At 46.6% G+C, this 17847-nt stretch overlaps 3 protein-coding genes and 1 long non-coding RNA gene across 9 annotated transcripts; 2 read left to right on the top strand and 2 right to left on the bottom strand.

Annotated features, from left to right (window-relative positions):
• Window positions 1–102: 102 nt before the first annotated feature.
• On the top strand, window positions 103–2210 carry uts1 (urotensin 1). Of its 2 annotated transcripts, none has more exons than XM_058091734.1 (2): window positions 103–1155; window positions 1423–2210. In XM_058091734.1, exon 2 carries the CDS (start codon window positions 1425–1427, stop codon window positions 1818–1820), a length of 396 nt encoding a protein of 131 aa, XP_057947717.1. In that variant the 5' UTR covers window positions 103–1155; window positions 1423–1424; the 3' UTR covers window positions 1821–2210. The 2 variants fall into 2 exon arrangements, with proteins under 2 accessions (XP_057947717.1, XP_057947723.1); XM_058091740.1 differs by lacking the exon at window positions 103–1155 and adding an exon at window positions 1204–1354.
• trim54 (tripartite motif containing 54) lies at window positions 1916–8376 on the bottom strand. 2 transcript variants are annotated; one of them, XM_058091640.1, is made up of 8 exons: window positions 8012–8376; window positions 7687–7865; window positions 4928–5108; window positions 3779–3874; window positions 3471–3704; window positions 3372–3394; window positions 3179–3303; window positions 1916–2951 (listed from the first exon to the last, which is right to left on the bottom strand). In XM_058091640.1, the coding sequence occupies exons 1-8, from the start codon at window positions 8216–8218 to the stop codon at window positions 2899–2901; spliced, it is 1098 nt and encodes a 365-aa protein (XP_057947623.1). In that variant the 5' UTR covers window positions 8219–8376; the 3' UTR covers window positions 1916–2898. The 2 variants fall into 2 exon arrangements, with proteins under 2 accessions (XP_057947623.1, XP_057947632.1); XM_058091649.1 differs by having other exon boundaries at window positions 2920–3033.
• Window positions 7547–15786, top strand: LOC131143395 (uncharacterized). Its single transcript, XR_009116039.1, has 4 exons — window positions 7547–7661; window positions 7737–9413; window positions 10051–10156; window positions 14797–15786. It is a non-coding gene; the product is annotated as an uncharacterized LOC131143395 (long non-coding RNA).
• Window positions 11329–17595, bottom strand: dnajc5ga (DnaJ (Hsp40) homolog, subfamily C, member 5 gamma a). Of its 4 annotated transcripts, none has more exons than XR_009132640.1 (7): window positions 14626–17594; window positions 14314–14527; window positions 14068–14227; window positions 13724–13896; window positions 13249–13289; window positions 12609–12817; window positions 11329–12485 (listed from the first exon to the last, which is right to left on the bottom strand). XR_009132640.1 is itself a non-coding variant. In XM_058091670.1 (7 exons), the coding sequence occupies exons 2-5, from the start codon at window positions 14766–14768 to the stop codon at window positions 13727–13729; spliced, it is 687 nt and encodes a 228-aa protein (XP_057947653.1). In that variant the 5' UTR covers window positions 14769–14812; window positions 17389–17595; the 3' UTR covers window positions 11329–12817; window positions 13249–13289; window positions 13724–13726. The 4 variants fall into 4 exon arrangements, 3 of the variants coding, with proteins under 3 accessions (XP_057947653.1, XP_057947646.1, XP_057947665.1); XM_058091670.1 differs by having other exon boundaries at window positions 11329–12817; window positions 14626–14812; window positions 17389–17595; XM_058091663.1 differs by having other exon boundaries at window positions 11329–12817; window positions 14626–14783; window positions 17389–17594.
• Window positions 17596–17847: the final 252 nt, after the last annotated feature.

Raw genomic sequence — 17847 nt, 5'->3', positions numbered from 1 at the left:
AATCCATTATGAACACCCCCCCCGGCCCCCCCATCTCTCTCGCTAACACACACACACACACACACACACACACGTCGTCTTCTCAATGAAAAATTAATTTCTCAAGTGCTCTTATGTAAATGTTTAGCAGGCACAATAATAGTGTGACCTTATTTGAAATAGAACATGCGTGCGTGTGTGTGTGTGTGTACACATTAGCACACATGATTCAGCACCTTGGACAGCTCCAGTCTTTTTGAAAAACGTCTGACGTCACATCCAAATGTTCAGGGCTGGGGTGTCCAAAGTGTGGACCGTGACTCCTTTATTGTTGGCCGGGACACATTCTAAAAATAGCATTGAACAGGAAAACTGGGAAAAACATAGCAAAAAAGGAAAAAAATCAAAGTCCAAACATTTTAATATTATAAACAATATTATGTCAATTTATTATTTAAATTATTTTTTGATAGTCATGAGCAACAAATGTGTTTTTTGGAAAGTTGTGGAAAAAGTTATGAGCATAAAGTGAAAATATTATGGGAATTAAGTTATGATTATCCATCCATCCATTCCTTTTATATGCCACTTATCCTCAGTTGGGTCCCGGGTATGCTGGAGCCTATCCCAGCTGCACTCACCATTAATTTGACATTAATTAAAATAGTTGGATAATTTGATAACAGCAAAAACAGGGACGAGCTGCTGTCGTTTTATGAGAATAAAATGAATATATGAAGAGGCAAGACTTCTTAAACCAGCGAAGAGTGAAGTTGATGTTAATAATAATTGGATTGTTCAGCCATGTGACGCAGTAAGGCGCAGGTTTTTTTTTTTTTAACTAGTTAGCATAGTTAACTAGTTAGGAAAAGATCAGAGTGGCAAAGTTGCGTCCTCCTCAGGTCCGACCTGCTTTAGATCCGACCTGGTTTGGGTCCGACCTGCATTCCAAGTCCATGAAATATTCCAAGCGGTAAAAAAGTGGTCTGCTGCCAGCATCTTTGACCTGACCAGAAGAAGAAAGCGGGACCCCCACCCCACCACCCCGGGACGATGGCGATGGCGGGCGATGACGTCACAGGCTGCCTGGATAAAAAGCCGCGTGCTCGCCGACCTGCGCGCACACGCACACGGACCCTCCACCGCGGAGCTCTCGCGCACGTTCACCTGCGGCAAGTAAGTTGGACCGTCCACTAAAGTTTCGTTTTGGAGTGTGTCTGAAATAATAATAATAATAGTAATAATAATAACGCTTTTGAAAGCACGGCGTTTCTTTTTGAACGCATTTTAATAGTTGATGGCTCTGAGAGTTTGAGAGTGAAGTTTGCGCACGGCAATAAGAAGAGACTTTGGCCTTTCAATGCAGTAAACTTTGGTGGATTTTGCACAAATATTCCTGCGTGAAAAGCCACAATTTTAATCATTTGGTGCATTTCATTCCAGCCATGAAGTCAACGTCGCTGCTCCTGCTCCTCCTGTCCTCGGTGCTACTCCCTCCCACCGCCAGCAGAGGGCACCCGCTACGAGATAGCGGCCTCCCCAGCAGCCTCCAGCCGGGTCAGGTGCTCCTCAGAGCAGCCGCCGCCGGGGACAGCACCGCCGCCCGCCTGCTGGGCTTCAGCATCCCGAGACTCTTCCTCGGGAAGGAGGAGGAGGAGGAGGAGGAGAATAATGATGATGATGATGAGGAAGGGCAGCTTCTGAAGCGCAGCGAGGAGGCGCCGATCTCCATCGACTTGACCTTTCACCTCCTGAGGAACATGATCCACTTGGCCCGCACGGAGAAGCAGAGACAGAGAGCCCACTTCAACCGCAAAGTGCTGGACGAGGTTGGCAAGTAAAAGTCGTCTGCGCCAACATCTTCCTCTTTTATGCACGCTCACTTCCTGTTCACGGCCACAAATACTGTAAATAGTCCACGTGAATATTAAAGCACTTCAGACAATGCAACCCAAAATGTATTTTTTTTCACATGAAAATGTATAATACAGTATAAAATGTTTGACATGCGCTTTGCAGATTTGAACATTCAAAGGATGATAAAGTTGTTTCTAGCATCAGGTGGAAGGTTTCATGATTGACAAGTTGTACTTCAATGTCATCCATCAGCCATGTCCGTGTGGCCAATGTTTATACTTTCCAATAAAACCATCCTGAAGTTAAACCTTTGCATTTGAATCACTGCAACTTCACAGCTGGGATAGGCTCCAGCATAGCCCACGACCCTAGTGAGGATATGGATGGATGGATATTGTGCGGCTTTTCTTGCATTTTTGAGCATGAAAAGTTGCCAAAATTGTCAGGTTTGGCAAAAAAAAAGTGATATTTCAAAACAAGAACCAAAAAGTCACAAAGAAAACAAATTCCAAAATGATCCCCTGCCACCAGTTTGACACCACGTCCTGACATTGGGTGATGGCGTCAATCATAACAAAACATTCTCAAGAACCTGCATTCCAAAAATAAACATGGAGGCGGCCATTTTGGGCGATAACCAGGCAGCGGCTGTATTTGCTGTTCATTCCATTTCTAGAATGTGTCGGGTCTGCAAACAGCCCCCGGGTCGGGTTTTGTACACCCCGTCCTAGCGCAAACGCAATTAAGGACCTGACGAGGCTCAGGGACTTAGCGGAGCCCATAAGGAGAAGTCCCTGCGTGGAAACAAAGGGAAGATGTTTTTACGTAAGACAATTCCAAAGCTCTTGCCAGCGTTTGTGCTTCGGAGGTGGAGGATTGCTGCTGTTGTTGTTTTGAGTCAGCCGCTCCCGTGTGGGCGAGGGGAATCCGTCAGCTTCCTGCTCGGATTTTTTCTTATTTTTTTTTATTGTTTACGCAACGTGTGACTCAGCCCGGTCGCATCTTTAGTCTTTTGCCAGGACGCTTAAAGACGTCGCACACGGAACTCTGTCTGGGGGCGGCTCAGTCCAGTTCGGAGTCATCCCCGAGGTCGTCTTCGCCGTCGCCCGCAGAAGCTGAAAAACAAGTTGGGTTTACTTAGAAGCTCCGGAAATGGAATCGATCTGTTCCAGGGTCAAACCGCAGCCGTCCTGAAGCCTGCAAGGCGCAGTTGAGCTGTCATTAAAGTGTAAAAAGAAGTTAAGCGCTGTGTGAGAAAGCTAAAATGAAATCATGTATCGTAGCAAGTTTTGAGGCAAATGGACGCGGGAGGTGTGAGGCGTTCAAGGTGTCGTGTACAAACTGTGGCAGAAGTCGATGTTGGCCAACATGTCAGCGATGTCGTCCACGTCGATGACAAAGTGGCTCATGTCGTCATCGTGGAGTGGCGGACGCAGGACGCTGGCGTCCAGCGTGGACGCAGACATCCTGAGCACAAACGCGCGCTTGAGGACAAAGTGTGTAACGACAACGTGCGCACGCGACACACAACTTACTTGTCCAGTATGACCGTGGCGCTCTGCGAGTACACACAGATATTACGGGGGTTACTGGGGTGGTACGGTATTGGTGTTTCTGGGTGTCATGTGACTGGCCTGGATGAAGAGCGCCATGTGCGGCTCCTCGGCGGCGTGAATGGCCGACTCCACCAGCGTGACGGCGGCCTCCAGCCGCTCGCCGTGCTGCCGGACGAGCGCCCGCACGTGCTGCAGCTTGTCGTCTTGCTCCCGGGTGATCAGACGCACCAGTTCCTGTTTGCGCTCGTCCAAGATGGCCGCCAGAGTCTCCAGCTGGCTGGCGATCTGCTCGCGGCGCTGGCGAGCGTTCTCCTGAGGCGGGGAAACAAGATTGAGCGTCGTAAGCGAATCCGTCTGGCGGGACATATCGGGGCGGCTTCTGTCACCTGGATGGCGTCGCACGCGTCCTCCATGTGCGTGATGGTGGCCTGGATGTGGTTGTTGTTGGCCACCAGGCCGGCGATGCCGTCGCTGAGCTCCGTCTGCAAACGCCAAGCGAACAACAACAACCTGCAGCAGCTGTCCCGCTTCGCACTCGGAAAGGACGGCGCCGGCCCGTTCACGTTGCGTCACCTCATCTCCATTTCAGATGAGTGAATCAGCGAAGCCACACGGCGGCCGCCATCTGCAGGCTGTCTTTTCTTTGTGTGACTAAACCTTTGTCGCTTGGTCACACTTTGTCACCTTCTGTTGCTGCGCGACGTCCCTCAGGGCTCTGTCCTCAGACCTACGTACGTTGTTGGTGTCATGCCATTCAAAGACTACTACACACGCGGTTGTGGTTTCCACCTAAACCAGGGGGGGTCCGATCATTTTCCATCAAGGGCCAAAGATTGAAAAATGAAAGGATGCCAGGGCCAATTTGATCTTTTGTTGCTAAGACGTTGAAAGTGAAAGTGAAAGTTGCAGACTCAACTCGGAGTTGAAGACGTGTGTAAACCGGCTCGTCTCCTGGGCTAGCATATTAGCAACCCACAATAGCCGGCTCATTGAGTTCTGTGTCCTGATTGGCCGCAGACCACTGTCTATCAATCTCCTTCGTGCCGTTTCCTGTTGTGGTCAGTGGTGGCTAGCTTGTATGTTAGCTACCGGTGACCAGTATTGTAGCTGTAACTGTGTGAGCTGCTTGCTAACCCCCTTAAGCGGTAAATGAACCTTGGGTTCAAGGAGGAGGAAAATACGACGGCAGGAGCGATATGTTTTAACAAGGACACAAAAACGCTACTAACCAATGGTGCCAGGACATATAGTTGTGTCCAACCTACTAGATTGGTCATTCAAATTCAAACTACATTTCAACTTTGTGTGTTTAAACAAGCGAGAAATGTGAGAAAATGCAGAAAGCGTATAGCGTGCATCAAGAGGAACTGCCTTACCTGAAACATTGTCCCTTCCTGTGATTTGTTCCTACTCAGACTGCAGATGCGTCATGCACACACGTGTCATGGAGTTGCAGGGCTGTGTCTATTTGCTGGTGTAAGTCTGACTACTTAAGTGTATTCCAACAACTCCACCTCCTAATTTTGCGCCGTTACCTTGAGCCTCAGGTAGACGCTGCCGAGCGGCGCCACGTCGCACTCTTTGTGTCGGCCGAACACTTTGCACATGGAGCAGGTGGGCGTCTGGCAGGACAGGCAGTAGATGTTGATCTTCTCGTCCTCGTGCTCGTCGCACGTCAGCTGCTGCTGCTGCGTCTCCGGCTTGTCGTTAACCAACCTGCGGGTTTGGGAAGCCATGGTGGGCGTGTGCTCCTCTACATGGTTGTTGCCAGGTGTAGCGACAGCATCACCGAGATGGCAACATTATGCCCCGGGGGAGAAGGTTAGATGGTGCATTCAAGGACGGGTGAACAAAGTGGGACAAGTCTCCGCTCGCGTTAAACATGCAAAAACTGTGGGATGTTATTCATTCATTCATTCATTTTCTACCGCTTTTCCTCACGAGGGTTGCGGGGGGTGCTGGACCCTATCCCAGCTGTCTTCGGGCGAGAGGCGGGGTACACCCTGGACTGGTGGCCAGCCAATCACAGGGCACATATAGACAAACAACCATTCACACTCACATTCATACCTATGGACAATTTGGAGTCACCAATTAACCTAGCATGTTTTTGGAATGTGGGAGGAAACCGGAGTACCCGGAGAAAACCCACGCATGCACGGGGAGAACATGCAAACTCCACACAGAGATGGCCGAGGGTGGAATTGAACCCTGGTCTCCTAGCTGTGAGGTCGTGGGATGTTATTTTTGAAATAAAATAATGGCCCATATTTCCAAAATTGATCACTAAAATTTGATCCATCCATCCATTTTCCTCCGCTTATCCGGGTCGCGGGGGCAGCAGTCTCAGTAGGGAAGCCCAGACTTCCCGGTCCCCGGCCACCTCCTCCAGCTCCACCGGGAGGACACCAAAGCGTTCCCAGGCCAGCTGTGAGACATAATCCCTCCAGCGTGTCCTAGGTCTGCCCCGGGGCCTTTTCCCGGCTGGGAATTTGATGGAGTTATTAATTTTTTTTAATTGTGCCTGAGCGTTTCCTGCTCTGCATTCCACGCTTTTTATCAGTGAATAATATCAATAAGGGGTTCCCCTGAGAAAATATGCCTCAAAAGTCAAACTCAACTTTTATCAAAGCATCACTGTGCAAGACGCGCTTCTTTTTACACTTGATGACAGCTGAAGAATATGATCATGTGACATCAAAGCCTTAGCAGCGCTGCACCAGGGATCGCTTCGCTCGCTACGACGTCTTGTGAGGACAAAAAGCTCCTGGTCATCCTTTTCCTCAACGTCTATATCGGGGACGCGCTTTGACGTCAGTGGGCGGCGACACGGTTTGGCCGGCCTCACACTTCGTTGTTTGTCATCTCGCAAGCAGGAAGGTGTCACTATATGGCGGCCATGTTTTTTCTCTCTCTCTCTCTCTTTCGCTAAACAACAACTCTGACTCATCTTCTATTTTTACAATCTTTCTAAATAGCTACAGCATGGGGGGCCAAAGAACGGCCCGGGGGCCATTTTTAGCCCTTAGCTTGTGTTTATTTTGATTGGCGTTAAATGATCCAGCGGATGGGTTATTAATGAGGTATGGCACTCAGCTCCAGGAGCCAGCTATCTAAGAAGGCCTGGTGTGTATATGAGCGGGAAAAGGCCACCTCATCATTAGCTTGTGTACACGTCCTTGGACGGAGGCGTACGTGATAATAAGATGATTAAAAGGACATTTTCAGCTATTTGTCATCAGGAACAATCACTTCTATTATCGGGGGGGACTCCTTCATCGGCCAACGCTGTGACTCACCCAGCGTCTACTTGGCCGTGGAAGTGACAAATGTGTGTTTACACGGAGACCGGGGTAATTTTGGCTCCGCCCTCTCATGACTACTGTCATCAGCAATTCAAGACAAATTGACATAAATTAGCCTTCTATAGCTTTTCCCTTAGTTGTGCTTAGGTATGCTGCTGCTGTTGGTACTGCCTTATCTTATCTTATCTTATCTTATTGTCCTATTATCTTATACATTGTTGATTTATGACATTTTGGAGTAACAAAAACAACAACCTTTATTTTAAACTATGTTTGTACCATATTTTCTTGTTTTTTAACCTGTTCTGTTCAGAAAAAAGACAATTATTATGTTTGATTCGTTTGGTCGGTTGAAATATTTTGTTGATTAAAAAGGACCAATCAAATATGTCGCACGTAATTATCTTTTTTTTTAAACCTAAAACTGTTCAATCAAATTGAATTGAAATAGAAACACTGCATTCGGCTCAAAATGGAGTGCAGCATTGCCATCTAGCGGCGAAGGTTATTTTACAAGTATCTCACGTGGTTACAGTATTTTATTGATCACTTTTTTAATTTAAAAACGGACAAAAAGGATAGTAATTCAGTACAGTAATAAATAATAATGTGTGTATATATATATAAAGTAATTTAAAAATTACATTTATACTACATTATTAATATAAAATAAAAAAATAAGTGTAATAAATTACATTAAAAAATAACTAGAATCATTTTTTTACACAAATATTTTAAATACTTTTTAAAAAAATAAACAATAATTCCAAAATGTAAAAATAAAATAGATTTAAAAATAATAATGTTATTTGGGACTCTTTTTTCAGGAACAAGCCCCCAAGTGCAGAGAGAGAACGTGAAGGGGTTCATCCATCTGCGGTCTAAGTGGAGGTGTCCAATGAGCCGAGACTTAGCCAAACGACAGGAAGTGATGAAGATCTTGCAGCTGCTCAAATGTTGGAACGTAAGTAAATGTGGAGTTGTGTTACCGTGAGGCCTCCTGGCGTCTGTACATGTCGATGATGTTCTCCACCAGCAGGTTCCTCTGCAGGCCGTACACGCCGTGGCGGTCCAGGACCACCTCGTGACGACACGACGGGCAGCGGAAGCGACTCCCGCTGGCGGCCACGCTGGACGAGCTTCGCGACTGCCACGCCGGGTTGGACAACTGTACGGACAACAACACACAGCAAACACGTCAAGACGGAGACGGGAAGAAGCTTGGTTTCCAAGCCGTCGTGTTCCGGGGTCACCGTGTGGCCCCCATCGAGGTTTGCGGGTGTAAGTGGTGATCTCGGCGAGGGTGGGACTGGCCTGGAAGATGTCGTTGGCACACTTCCTGCAGAGGTTGTGCTGGCAGGGCAGGATGACCACCGGCTTGGAGAACATCTCCAGGCAGACGGGACACATGAGCTGCTTCTCCAGGTTCTCCATGGTCGCTCCTCCGCTTCCGCCGGCAGCCGCGCCGCGACCCCCCCGACTGCGACCCGGACTTCCAGCCGGCTGAAGGGCAAAGTTCATCACCTCCCGGGGTCACAATGAAACACGGAGAAGGTTCCGGAAACTTGGAAGGAGCGTCTCAGCTGTTGGTTTCTACGTCAGTTGGATCCAAGCGACCACTTGAAGACCTAGTTTGTCCAGCTGTCCATCCCCTTTTTCCCTCTGTGCCATCACTCCGTGTAAAGACCCCCGCCCCAGACCACAAGTCCCCGTCCCCCTGACTGGAGCTATTCTTAGCCGCCCAGTTTGTTCTGGCTTCAATTACTGGAATTCCATCAGCAGACCACTGGAAAGTCCAGGCGTGGCCCAGGATCCGTACTCGCTTCGGTGTTTTTATTTTCTACCACACGTCAGAAGTTGGCCAAGGGGGTTGCTTGTGGATTTGGGAATGTTGCTAACGTGATGCAACTGGTGGCAGCCATGTTTCAAGCTGCTTGGTAATCGGAGGCCAACGCGGTGAACGAGTGGGTAGCACGGCTTCCTCCCACATCCCGAAAACACACATTAGGGTGACTGGAGACTCTAGATTGTCCATATGTTGTTTCTATGTACCGTAATGTCCTGTGACCGACTGTCATCCACCCCGCCCACCCGAAGTCAGCTGGGATAGGCTCCAGCTCACCCGAGTCAAACAAGAGCTATATTAAACGGATAATATTGTTCATTGGTTTGGAAGCAACAAACTGTAGTCAAGTTTCCAGCACACAACTTTGCGTAGCTCAATGGTGTCCAAACTCTGGCTCAGGGGCCTTCGTTGGCCTGTGGTTTGTTTTCGGGTTCTTTTAACCACGGAATGCACCAGAACATGACGAGGATGAGGATGATTAGAGCCACTGTGACAGCTTGGGGTTGATACATACAATGCCTGTTTGATGGGGAATACATTAGAATTTGATTTGGAACTGTTTTAGAAGGGAAGATAAAACGATCATCCATTTAATCAGAAAATATCATGTAAATAGTTGGTGATTCAAATATATTAGCGTAAAACTGCAAGGAAATGTTTAAGTGTTTTATACTGTTTATTCCATTATTGCTTAAAATCTGCCTTTAAATATGTGAATCTGTAATCAATAATCATCCATTCGCCGGTGATCGATTGCTTTTGTCTAAGACCACATACCCGGGGAGCACGTGCGGCTTTCCGCCATGACACCGGCGTCCACAGTGGAGGAAACAACACAGGTTCATGTGTGGTCATTTCACCCCATATCAGGTATGTTTTCATAATTAAACGTGGGTAACATGACTAATATGTCAAATATGTAATATGTAACCGGGTGGAGAAGGTATTTGATCCGTATTTAAGCGGGAAAAAGACAAAGTTTGAGAAGTTTTGTAACTTGTTTTCTTGGCTAGCTCGTCAGTAGAAAGTGCCTTGTTGTGATGTTATATGCTATTATACGTTAGTGCTGTACTTATAGTGTTACATGTACAATATTTAATGCATCGATATGACCTAATAGCTTAATTAAATTAGAAAGGTTTACACTTGTAAAACTTAAACTACTGTCTTGTAAATTAAACATTACACTGGCGTCCACAGTGGAGGAAAGCCCACAAGTTCATGTGTGATCATGTCTCCCCATATTGGGGGCGTAACACCACACTGAAAAGAAAAGATAAAGTTGTTTGCTACACAAAAAATGTCAGACAACACGCCAGAAGCCATTGGCCCTAGTTTGGATATTAAGAATCGTTTCTAACATGGATGCTCCATCGAGTTTTTATACTGTTGATTCCGAGTGAAATCGGCCGATACACTAACACGGATTAAGAGTACATTTTAACATTTAGCATTGAAAAGGGGAACATTAAAACCTTAATTTAGACAAAAAACATACTTTTTCAAGGGACCATATATCACCGGTGGAACGGACGGAGGATGTGACGCCTTCTGAAGGAGACTTTGGATGAGACACTGGAGGAGCTCTCGCAGGACTTCCGGGAGCACTACAGGTAGGTGGGTTCCAAGGGAGGGAGCAACCGGGGGCCTACCCAATGGTAAGTCATAATTATGAGTTCTCAATTGAGATAAAAAGTCACAATTATGAGATACAAACTGCACACGTCAATTTGACAATTGACTTTTTAATCTCATAATTTCGACTTTTTATGTCATAATTATGACTTACGATTGTGATAAACTTTTTTCAGTGTCGGAAATGGGCTTCCATACAAACCGTAGTCGTAGATGTGATATAAATAAGCATTTCATTAAACCTGTCCACGCTGTATTCTTCGGGTGAAGACTAGCCAATCACGTTGCTGTATTCCTCGCGTGAAGACTAGCCAATCACCTTCTCCTTACCTTCTCCTCTACACTTTGACCCCCCGCCACGTGACGGGAGCGCGTGCGGGCTGCGGTAAACAAAATAGTTAGCTGCTAAAGCTAAGGGACAGAATGGAGACGGACGACTAAGAAGACTCAGCCACTAACGGGATTATCGCTCTATTTTTGGAACATGGAAGCGGAGCGGGAGTGTTCACATTGACGGATGAGTGTTTGTTTACAAGCTACACTAAGTTGGACAAACTTAGACATAACATATTGACCTTATGGCCTCCGTTATCTACCTAAAAACATCTCCACTAACTAAACATGTTTGCATTTATGAGTAAAAAATAAAAGGTCACGTATTTATTTATACCTTCACTTGGCTTCTGTTGGACACTTAAAATAGAATAAGAATAAAAGGGGAATTTTACATATTCATTTTTATTTGGTTGAATTGCAGAGCACATACACAGGTGGACAATCAAACAACAATAGTTATGTTAATAACTATGATGTTTGCTTTCGTGTCTCTTGTTTTTAATGAACAGGTAGATTGTCCAAGTGGTCAGCTTACATGAAGCTCCCATTTCACAACATGCTAACAGGTTAGCATATGTAATGCAACCCAACCATCCATGAATATCAATTCACTTCAAAATGCATATTTACGGTTGTAGCAGACATCCATCAAAACGTGCCATGGGGTGTCAGGAGTTATTTACATCAGTCTTCGTTTTTTGTTATTGGAAAATGACACATTTGGCTAGATAAACACAATTTAAATGTACATTTAAACTGTTAAAATGTCTGTCAGTTTATTGCAGTTCAGAAGGTAAAATGTGTTTTTTTTTAAAAAAAAACAAACAAACATTACACTATGGACAAAACAAAAGTAACCTTCACATTTATTTTTTTTGTATTCACAAGTTACAATGGTGTGAAATGATATGTAAAAAAAGCGGCTTTAATTCAAATAAATGATCAATTTGCATAGTGAGTGTTTACACCAACTGGACCAGTCATAGAATTGACACCTTTGCAGGAAGGGCGTACCGTTGGCAAAATGAGGACGCTCCTCTCCACATGCTAACGGGGGAGGAAATGGAATGCGGCAAAGGAGTCTGAGTGGCTTTCTTCTCAGCGTATGTTTCCCCACTTTGATTTAGCGCTACACACCATTCACATTATAATGGGGCTGTCTGGAGCGCCTGCTTCCAAGTCCCCAGTAGATGGCATTAAAATGCTGCTTCTTCGCATCCCTCATACCACCTATAGGTGGCGCATCATCATGCGTCTGTAGTGATACGTCGGCTGTACAATGACGTGTACATTATCTTGAAAATCAACGCGCGTTACACGGAGCCCAGGAAACATGAATGTTTGCTTGCCTGTTATAAGGCGCACGCACGCAAAATGAACCAACAGCTGTAAGTCAAAAACACGAGATAGTCACATTTCTTACGATACAAACAAAAAAAGCTCAGTTTTACCCATCCGCACGCGTACACACAAAGTCGGGTTTAAAAAAAATCTCCACTCTGGCCAGAGTTTTGCGTCATGGCCAATTATGCAAATTAGACGATGTCCTTGCCCCCCACGACTCAATGCCACAGACGCTGTGACGACAAAAGTGTCACGCTGCACTTTTCCCCCCCAAGGCACAACACTTCCTTTAAAAGCTGAGGAAGAAACGCCTCCCTGCTTCAGTCAACATCGGATGGGTGGGATAGACTCACATTTTTCCTGCTTGAGCTGAATGTGGGCAGGAATGGGCTGCAGACCACGTGGACTGTACGCAGAGGACAGCATTGCCTCTGAGGGGCTGGGATCCGTCCAAGTGCGCTACAATGTTCCGTCGGTCGCCGTAGTGGTTCACAGAAGCTGCTGGCTTTGTGTTGCTAGTTAGTGGCACAAGACGACGGGGGTCGTTGGGGAGCAGTTGGCAAGTCTGCGTGGGACTGGAGGGCATGCATCCTGACAAAAACATGCTTTCTGGCCTCACAGCCAAGCCTGCCTCAACATGACCCGGTCCGAGGTGAGACCAGAGGGAATATTAATAATCACCATGAATGAGAGGCACCTTTCAGAACACTTCCTGTGTTGCATCATGACTGGTCCTGGAAGGGTCCTGACCTGCCTGCGGAGACCAGATGGAGGAAGAAATCCACAGCAAGGACGTCCGTTCTCGGGAGGAAGCGCCAAAGCTTCCCTGCTTTGGACTTCTCCTGCGGGTCGGGAAGCGGGATGGCGGGCCTTAGCCGGCTGGTGGTTTTGGGCTGGTTCATCTCTGGCACTCTAATGTGGCTGGATCATGAAGGGGGCGGGGCTTCTAATGAGGAGAGCTGTGTCAAAACACACAAACGCATGCATATTTAACCCAATTGTAAATATTGCCAATTTCCTAAATGAAGCATTCCAAAGCATAAAAATGGTTAAAGGAACTAACTTGATGATGAAGTAAATACAAGGCAGAAGCAGCATTCCAATTTGCAGTACTGTACATTGGCCACTGGGTGGCAGTAATCGATCGGGGAGACAAGCATCGATTTGGCTTTAAATAACATAATGATGACAAAGCAGCCTACTGTTGGGTCCATAAGACTCCGCAAGCTAAAAATATGAACCTCTGACATCACTTCCTGTCCTCTACACATCTTTCTGCCTGATTGGAAACAGATTTCTATGCTGTAACTACACAAATATTCCCTTTTCAATATTTGTACTTATCACTTATATAATAACAATAACAATAATAATAATAATAACAACATACCTGCCTGCTCTTGTGGCTGAGTGACGTCCAGTATCATCTCCCTGAGAGAGGAGAGCACATTATTTTCTCTGTTAATATTAAAAAGTTTCATTTGTGTTCAGTTGTTTTGGAAGACAATTATCATCTGGCAAAAGGTGTTATCGCGACAGGCCTAAGTAAAATAAATATTTCTGGACTTCTTTTTGTCAAAAAATGTTTGAAAATGTAACAAAGCGTCCTTTGGTTTCTGCCTGAGGTCAATGCCCAGCGGAGGTTGCAGGCTTCATGCATCAACGGAGCGCGAGTGTGTCCCGTGTCGTCCACACAAAGACGCTAACAATGGCATTGAACACGGAACAGTGGAAAGTGAAACGTGCAAGGTGAAAGTAGTTAGTCGATGAGGGCAAGAGAGGCGTGCACACGACAGGCGGCGTTACAGACGTGGCGCCAAGATGGCAGATCAGACAGACAAACGGCGACAAACGGCGGCTCTTACGAGTCATTTCGACTCGGGCAAGCTCTCTCCTTTCTCCTGCCCCTCAGATGGACGGGTCGAGGGTGGCGACTGGGGGTGGGGCGACGGCATGGGCAGGGGGATGGGCTGGCTTTTGCCCTCTGGGGTCTCTCCGCCCCCGCAAGATGCGGGCTGGCTTATGACTACTCTGGGACCTGCAGGAGAGACATGGTGATGGACCACCTTCAGGCTTCTTGGGACATTTTTTATCATCGCAGTCGTGTGTTGAAGTGGGGGGGGGTCTGAAGCTCCACACGGGACATTTCCTATTGCCCGGCAGTCTTGAATGCAGCGCGTGATTGTGTGTGAAAATCGCGCTGGCTTACCGCTGTCCTGCTGCTCCGCCTTGATCTGGGCCTCCAGATCCTCGGGATCCACATAGTGGTAGCTTTCCTCGTCGTCGGGGGGCTTGCACTTCCCGCAGCAGAAGCAGCAGCAGCAGCAGCAGCAACAGCAGCTGAAGAGCGTGCAGCACAGGACCAGCGTCTGCGCCACAACACGGTCAACGTGGTCATCACGCCACATCATCATCATCATCATCACCACCACCACTGCAGTGAAACCACGCCCACCTTAAACCACCATTTGGACATGAGGAAGTAGTACTTGACGCTCTCCTCCCCAAACTGCTCGGACACGTAAAGGCCCATGGAGCCGTACTCGTCGTAGATCTTCCTCTTGGTCTCATCGTTGAGGATGGAGTTGGCGTTGTTGATCTCCTTGAACTTCTCCGCCGCCTCCGGGTTGTCGGGGTTCTTGTCCGGGTGGTACTTCAACGCCAACTTCCTGCCAGACGGGCGAGGAAGATAAGGTGTGCTTAAGTAGGAAGGAAGGAGGGAAGAAAGGAAGGAAGGAAGGAAGGAGACTTTATCAGAAGTAGTCACCTGTAGGCTTTCTTGATGTCCTCGGCCGAGGCTCCTTTCTCCAGTCCTAATACCTTGTAGACGCTCTCACCGGCCGTGGACATCTTCCTCTGGGGCCGGGAGGGGTTGGGGTTGGCGTTGGGGTTTGGGTTGGGGTCAGCCATGGCTCACCTCTTCTCCTTTCACACGCAGATGCCACCAAAGACAACTAAGAGATCAGCCATTGACGCCACAATCACTTTCAACACAACGACACTGCGGGACCAGGGAGTCTCACACACGCACCGCGCCGCGCCAGCCGGGGCGTCGACCAAAGCAGATTACATTTTGCTGACCTCGCAGATTACTCGGGTGCCGTCGGAGTCCGTTCAGAAGGCCGCAAACACACGACATGCACGCCGCCATCGTGTCATGTGATCTTCATCATCACCACGATATTTCACACCATCCTGATGGCGTGTCAGCCGTGCTTGGCTAAGTGAGCAGCATGCCGGGAATAACACGGAATACCAGGGAATACCAGGCTTCCCTCCTTTGGAGGAGGGTCCCGCCGGGTGCCATCGCCAGGGCACAGCATGTGAAAGTCATTAAATACAAAACCCCGCAGAGAGAAGATCAGGAAGGCCGGCATTTTAATCGCCTACGATTGTCATGACGACAGCCTTTGCTGGATAATAACTGGCATACAAAATATTGACAATAATTGATTCTATTTGGAGACCATTTTTCATGAATGATATGGCAAAATAATGAGAGTACAATATATGAAAGCAATTAATTTATCTGGAATATTTTACATTGCAATTGGAATGTTAAGAGCTTTTAAATACATTTAATAACACATTTTTAAAAAGACTCAATTCAAATAAGATGGACTCTTTCTCTTTCAGCAAGAATTGCTACCCCAGGTAAAGCCATGACTATAATGCACCCACTATTCATAAGTCCTCTCATATTATTATTATTATGATTATTATTACGTGCACGGATGAGACAGACATTGCGCAGTGCCGTCCTTTGAATGTTGCTGGCTAAGTTTAGCTGCGCTTCAAATGCTGAAAAGCACAAAGCATCCGACCAAACATTTTTAGACCTAAGCCTTCTTTTAGGAATCTGCCAGGAAATGATCAAACATTCCTTGTTATGGATGTACATGATATCGCATCCTGGCAGACAAAGACAATTGCAATTGAGCATGAATTATTATTATTATTATTATTACTGTATCAGACTGGCAGCCGTTTCTATTGTTTTGACCCTATGCTGTAGATCAGAGGTAGGGAACCTATGGCTCGGGAGCCAGGTAGGGCTCTTTTGATGACTGTATCTGGCTCTCAAGCATTTACCACAATAAAAATGTATGTTTGCTAACATTTTAAAGTAAACCATCACAGAAATCACTGTTAAAAATATTAAAAATCTACAACTTTCTTATGCATTTTAATCCGTCCATCTATTTTCTACTGCAATACGGCCGACCATATCTATCTTTCCTGATGATATTTTCCAGGTCAAACACCAAAACTCGATTATTACTGGGTAATGCGGTACTGTACCTCGGTCATTAAGATGTAAATGTAAACTTTCCTCCTTTAGTCAAATAGTCACCTAGCTAAAGCTGCAGAACCAAGCCTTCTGGCAAAGATGGCCAAAAGAATGAAATATACTGAGTATGGTGCAAAACATGCAGCAGCAGAAGTTGCATTAATGGCAGCAAGTATTGCGCTGCTCACAAAAGTGTGCTGGCCACACCCCCTTGGCGTGGGGTAGTGTGCCTGGTCTACGTAATTAGAGCCCATTATATCTAAAACTGTTGGTCTTACATAAAAATGCACACATTTTATTGCATTCAATGTTTAAAAAAATGTATATGGCTCTCACAGATATACATTTTAAAATATCCGGTCTTCATGGCTCTTGTAGCCAAAAAGGTTCCCGACCCCTGCTGTAGATGGTGCTGGTGTTCCTAATAAAGTGTCCAGTGGCCGTGAGGCTAATGACAGCAGTCAAGGGGGCGGGGCAGCCTACACGCGCCTGTGAGGCTACAATCAGGGCACAGTTCACAGGGTCGCCTCCATTGTGTCATAATCTGTAGACTAAATGATGAATCCTAATGTATTGATTGGGAATCTTACAAAGTGACGGCCTCTTTTTTTTTTTTTTACCATATTCGGCGTCCCTAGCTTTCTCTGGTGCCACAGCTAATCGATACCGCCCTTGTCCTTGCCTGGCTAGACCTAATCCTTTAGCTAATGTTAATCTCAGCTCACCAGGACAATTACCTACTTTCTATCTTTCCACTTGACAGTCAATAGTGCATGAAGAAATCCATCTGAAACAAAAGCCAGTATTTCATGTGCTACCACCAAGCAGCTGGAATCTGCAGCAAAAGTGCCGTGCTGCGTAACTGCATTCGGTATTTGGTGGATTTAACACTTGTTGTCCTTTTGAGGGAAAACATTGCGGGTTTCATCCACATACAAGCGGTAAAAGAATCAGCAGTAACAAGGTCATTCATTCGGCACTAATCTCAAGAACAATGTCTCAACGCATTCTCACAAAGTATCAGTTTTATACAAATGTGAAACAATGAAGTGCAGCCCCGTAATTCAACGAGATTAGAACAACACCCGGGGGAAAAAGGCAAATAAGTAACGGCTTCTTTGTTGGATTGTTACCAGCACATTACGCTCTAACGTGTCCGATTTTTTGAATGGAATCCGGCCTAATCAGCGTTAGCCTGAGCCGGTTAGCCTCATGCTAGCTACGGCAGGCTTGTCTTACCCGATGCTAACTGAACGCTGTCTGTCTCGCCGGGATGCGGACTGGATCATAGAGGCATCTGGTTCACGGTCCGGACCTCCGGTCATGGGCTCGGTGTGCGGGGATCCTGCAGCGGCGCCGCTAGCGGAGGGGCGCCGATGTAATCACAGCCTGCTCTCTTTCCAGGGAATGACGAGCACACCGTGACGCGTTTAATGGCACAAGTTCACGTCGGCATCCGATGCAACGTAGCCGCTCTAATCGATACGGTCCGGTCTGTGTCATTCAAAATGACACCAATTAAAAGTTGACAAATCACAGCAGGGATACTGCAGAGCAACCGAATACAAAATCAATGCAAATACAATTCAAATAGATGTAGTCGAACAGTAGTAGTAGTAGTAGTAGCTCAACTATAAAGTGATGTGGTCGTACAGCAGTTTAGCATACTTACTTCAGCATAATATCACTTCCATTGAA

The sequence above is a fragment of the Doryrhamphus excisus genome, chromosome 1, assembly GCF_030265055.1.
Source record: "Doryrhamphus excisus isolate RoL2022-K1 chromosome 1, RoL_Dexc_1.0, whole genome shotgun sequence".
Classification (NCBI taxonomy): domain Eukaryota; kingdom Metazoa; phylum Chordata; class Actinopteri; order Syngnathiformes; family Syngnathidae; genus Doryrhamphus; species Doryrhamphus excisus.
The sequence above is the reverse complement of the archived record's forward strand: the minus strand, read 5'-3'. Positions and strand labels throughout refer to the sequence as shown.